The 4,709-nt window shown below is 35.4% G+C and overlaps 1 protein-coding gene across 1 annotated transcript in view; it reads left to right on the top strand.

Annotated features, from left to right (window-relative positions):
* AHCTF1 (AT-hook containing transcription factor 1) overlaps window positions 1–4,709 on the top strand; it is an 84,162-nt gene that overhangs the window by 9,617 nt on the left and 69,836 nt on the right. The window contains exons 2-3 of the mRNA XM_004699964.2: window positions 551–678; window positions 3,422–3,675. Of these exons, the coding sequence (XP_004700021.1) occupies window positions 558–678; window positions 3,422–3,675 (375 nt within the window). The 5' untranslated portion in view covers window positions 551–557. The remainder of the gene's footprint in view (window positions 1–550; window positions 679–3,421; window positions 3,676–4,709) is intronic.

Genomic DNA, 4,709 nt, shown 5'->3' with positions numbered 1-4,709 from the left:
ACATATGTGCTTGACACAATGGATGTATGTATGGATTGTGATAAGAATTGTATGAGCCCCCAATAAAATACTTTTTTTAAAAGTATTTTTGTAATTTAACCAACATTTTTAATTATTACATGATTCTATATGTACATATTATTCTATATATGTTGAAATGAAAGAAAATTGCAAAAATACAGAACTCAATTTCTGAAGTTACTATGGGTTTGAACAATTTTCATGGACCTTTTCAAAACTTTTTACCAGTTAGGCAATTTTTCCTAGAGTAAGTAAAGTTCTTTGAAAGTAGGTTGGGGGCAATGAGATGAAGTGTTCTGAAGCAGTTTTCAAAGAATTTTGGGAATAATGTATTTCTTTTAGATAGCTGGATATTTCCTATGGCTGTTTGGGAAATATTTTCTTATACAGAGCATATACCTTGGACCCAGATTTTAGCTTTAGTTATGTTACTTTTGTGAGTTGACCTCCCCCCCCCCCAATTTGGACATTAAGTATAGGGTAATACAAATCTACTGTTAATAATGTTATCTTTTTAAAAATATTTCAGAGAAAGTATGCGAGACTTAACAGCTCAAGTGACTAGTGGACTCCTACTATTCCCAGAAGTAACTATTCAAGCCCTTGGAGAAGATGAAATAACACTAGAATCTGTGCTTCGTGGAAAATTTGCTGCAGGTAAAACAATGTTGCTGATGATTTACAAACTTTTAAAGTAAATAAGGTAAATGGGTAATAAGCTTAGGAAGAGGTACGGGAAAGCAAAAAACAAAAAAAACAACAACCAGGAACATAATGGGTGAACATGAGCAGCTTGCTCTGAGTTAGTGCACCCAGTGGCACTGCGTGGGAAGGTGCTCTCTGGTCACAGTGAAGTTTTTCATGAAAGCTTGAACCTTGTTTTTTGTGATGGCCCATTTAAGAGAACAGCAAGCAGCTGTGAAATTTTGTTTCCTGCTTTTGGAGCAGGGGTGGGGGGTGTTGTAGAAACGGTTGTGATGTTGAACACAATTTACAAGGACAGCACTATGGGAAAAACTCAAGTGTACAAGTGGTTTTCTCATTTCAAAATAGGTGAAATGTCGATTGATGACAAACCTTGTTTTGGACACGTCCTTCAACTTCCCTTTAGACAAAAATGTCAACTCGATGTGCATTTTAATCAAGCTTTCTATTTAGAGGTTCTGATAAGATTGCATAACCGTGTGTGACCCAAAAAGGCCTGATTTGTGGCAGAGGGGGACTGATTTTGCCACCACAACAATGCACCTGCTCATGCAGCCTTCTCAGTGTGTGAATTTTTGTCAAAAAAAAGTCATGCCTCTCTTGCCCCACACATCTAACTCCCCTGAACTTGCTCTGAGCAACTTATTTTTATTTCTTCAAATGAAGAGTGACATAAAAGGACAGGGATTTGAAAATGTAGAGGTGAAGAAAAAAGCCAAGGGAAGTACTGTCAGCAATCCAAACAGATGAGTTCGAAAAATGTTTCCAAGAATGGACTTGAAGATTTGACAAATGTATTAAGTGTAATGGAGAGTACTTTGAAGGTGATAAGATTGTTTTGTAAAAATTAAATACAGCTTTTGAGGGGGGAAATATTCCGGTTTTGGGGGGGTACATTTGTGTACTGAAGTTTTTTAATGTGGAAGAAGAACATGACTTGAGTTGAATGGACTTAGAAAAATGTATATGTATATTTTTAGGGAATCTGATTGGGAATGGATAGTAGGCTAGTTCATTTTTCCTTATTAAAAATCCTGATGTATTTAAGTAGTGCCTATATTTGAGAGGTAGAAATAGTACACACCCTTTTTTCGAATCAGTAAATTACTGGGATTAGAAAAGAAAAATCTGATTTTAAAAGGCCTTATATTAGATAAGATAGCTTACATTTCATATAAGTGAGTGATATGCAGAAGACTTCCAGCAAGAAGTCAGCAAAGTGATGCGACATCAGTCATTTACCCATTTTCAGTCCTATTCACATGGATATTGCATTAAGAGTGTAAATTCTGAGCACTAAGTTTGCAGGAGTCTATAAGGATGAAAATAAAAGCCCAAAATCTATTTGCAGATTTCCTGTGGATTAATCCTCCATTGAATTCCTTGTGACCTTTAACCGGGAAAGTGAACAATTTTGCCCTCGGGCAGAGTTCATTCGTTAGAAAATTGATTACCTTCACCCTGTTTGCTCAGCAGCCCTGGGAGCAGCATTCTGTAGAAACTGCCACTCTGCGGACCCATGGTCTGGAGTCAGGTTCTGACTGCCATTGTTGGTAGTCTCTGGACCCATCTTCTAAGCTCTTCTGACATAGTATATACATGTCACCATCATCGTCCTGTTCCCTCTTCTAGTCTCTCCTAAATCTGTAGTGTATTGATATACTGCTAATCATGCCTTCATGACAGTTTCCTTTGCCCTCCTACACCCTTCTAAAGTTTCCAAATCTCTGCAAACCTTGAACACCACTTACTTAGTCAGTATCACACATACAGCAAGTGGCAAAAATCCCGTTTTAACTCCAGCAGTGTGGATTTCCATTGTGCCGTTTTCTTATACTATATAGCCTTCTCTTAGCCGTAATTTAGTATATTTAACTGTGTACTTGATGTTTCACTTGGATGTATCATGAATTTCAAATTTAATAATAAAAGGTACTTTAGCAAAAATTTAGGATTCATTCTTAGTTTTTCTCTGTTTTACTTACCTTTTTGAATTTATTATCCAGTTCCTTTATTTCTACCTCTAAAATGAATCTGCAGTCAGTCCACTTTATCTATAGTCAAATATCTTCTCCCTACTTTCACTCTATGCAGCCCTTCCCCACTCCATCCCTGGCATTATGCATTGTCTGCATAGCAGCTGGTGTTGCATTTGAAAAATAAACCAGGCTATCAAGTCCCTACTTAAAACCCTACCTTGATTTTAAGTTGCGTGCAGAAGGACTTCTAGTAGTACTTCATTTTGCTGTTTTGTCTAGTTTTGTCTTCTCAGTTGAGAATCATGTGTTGTATCTTTAACTCCTTGTTTAAATCCTTTTCAGATGTAGTAGTCGAAGTATGAGTTTTGGAGGCATACTTGGGATCTACTTTGGTTCTCCTGTTTTATAGCTGTGTGACTTTGGGCAAGTTGTTTTTACCATGTCAAACTTTATTTGTTTTATCTCTACATTAATTTGCCATGAGGAATAAATGTCAGTGTATTTAGGCATACAGCATGTACTGAATGGTTATTTTTGTTATTGCAGTATTGGTTGCCCTTTTTTATTATTCAAATTCATTTGAGGACTTGTATAAATAATAAGATCTCACTTTTGGGATAGGTGACATTTTGTTTATATGTGAAAGAGCTAACTGCTACTTAGTTTTGTGTATACAAACAGTATTTTTTGAATCTGTATCTTTTTTTTCTTTCTAGGAAAAAGTGGACTTGCTTGTTTGGCCTGTGGTCCACAACTTGAGGTAGTAAACTCTGTAACAGGAGAGCGGCTGTCTGCATATAGATTTAATGGAATAAGTGACCAACCTCCTATAATCCTAGCTGTGAAAGAATTCTCTTGGCAGAAGAGAGCTGGATTGCTAATTGGATTAGAAGAAGCAGAAGGGAGTGTTCTCTGTCTTTATGACCTTGGTACATCAAGAGTGGTTAAAGCAGTTGTTCTTCCTGGAAGGGTAGGTATTACTTAAGATAGTGTTGCATTTCTGTTATTAAATCTGAAGACTTATTGACTCCGTGGGTGCTATTTACTGTAAAAATTCATAACTGATATTTTTTGGTAATTCTTCAGTAAAAAGTTTTCAGTATGTTATAAGGAAGTTGTATGTTATAAGGAAGTTAATATCTGAAATGCAGTTTTCTTATGCTTGGTTAGAAAATTCCAGAGTGAAAATAGTGATGACATGTGGTGTAATACTCTCCTATATGAGAAGTACCATCTTGAGTCTTTCTTATCTCTAGCTGTATCTTATGAGAACACTGGAAGTTTATAAAAATGTAATATGTTTATTATGCTGGGTTTTTTTTAAGAGTGCCCTTTTCTCTTAATTCTTTAGTATTAGAGAAATCTGGAAAATAATAGATTTATCAGTATTTATCACTTATTAATTCTAATATATGTGTGTGCCTTCTATTTGCCAGACCCTCAATTAATAGTATTTATAGAAGTACTTTTCTGGGTTGTTTCTTCATGTTTATTGCTACTACCTGTGCATGGCAGAAGAAAGCATTGACTTACAAATAGATAGACACATTTACTTATCTGTATGGGAAAATGTATTTCTTCACATGTATAGAGTTTTATTCTATGATTATGTTTGTATGTGTGTGTTTAATACTTAAAAAGAATAGAATTTTTGAAGTTTATAAGAGATCTTAATGACAAAATAACATGTTTTTACAGATAAGGAAACTGAGGATCAGTGAGATACTGTGGGAATCTGAAACAGTTTGTAGTCTGTCTTAAATGAAGGGACTTAAAAAGATTGTGGAAAATGTAATTAAAAGATAACTATTTTCCATAGATGTCCCCCTTGCATGGGGGAATGGAAAAAAGAAATTTGAGAAGCAAAATTAATTCACAATTTACTGAGGATTATAAATCAAGGTATATGCTAGTTGCTGGGGCTATGGAAATGAGCTTGGTCCTCCATGTTTTCACAGAGCTTGCAATTTAGTGGGAAAAACAAATTACACCATAGATAAATAC

Source organism: Echinops telfairi, unplaced genomic scaffold (genome assembly GCF_000313985.2).
Source record: "Echinops telfairi isolate 266 unplaced genomic scaffold, ASM31398v2 ScPeMD7_7424;HRSCAF=8462, whole genome shotgun sequence".
In the NCBI taxonomy this organism is placed as follows: Eukaryota; Metazoa; Chordata; class Mammalia; order Afrosoricida; family Tenrecidae; genus Echinops; species Echinops telfairi.
The sequence above is the reverse complement of the archived record's forward strand: the minus strand, read 5'-3'. Positions and strand labels throughout refer to the sequence as shown.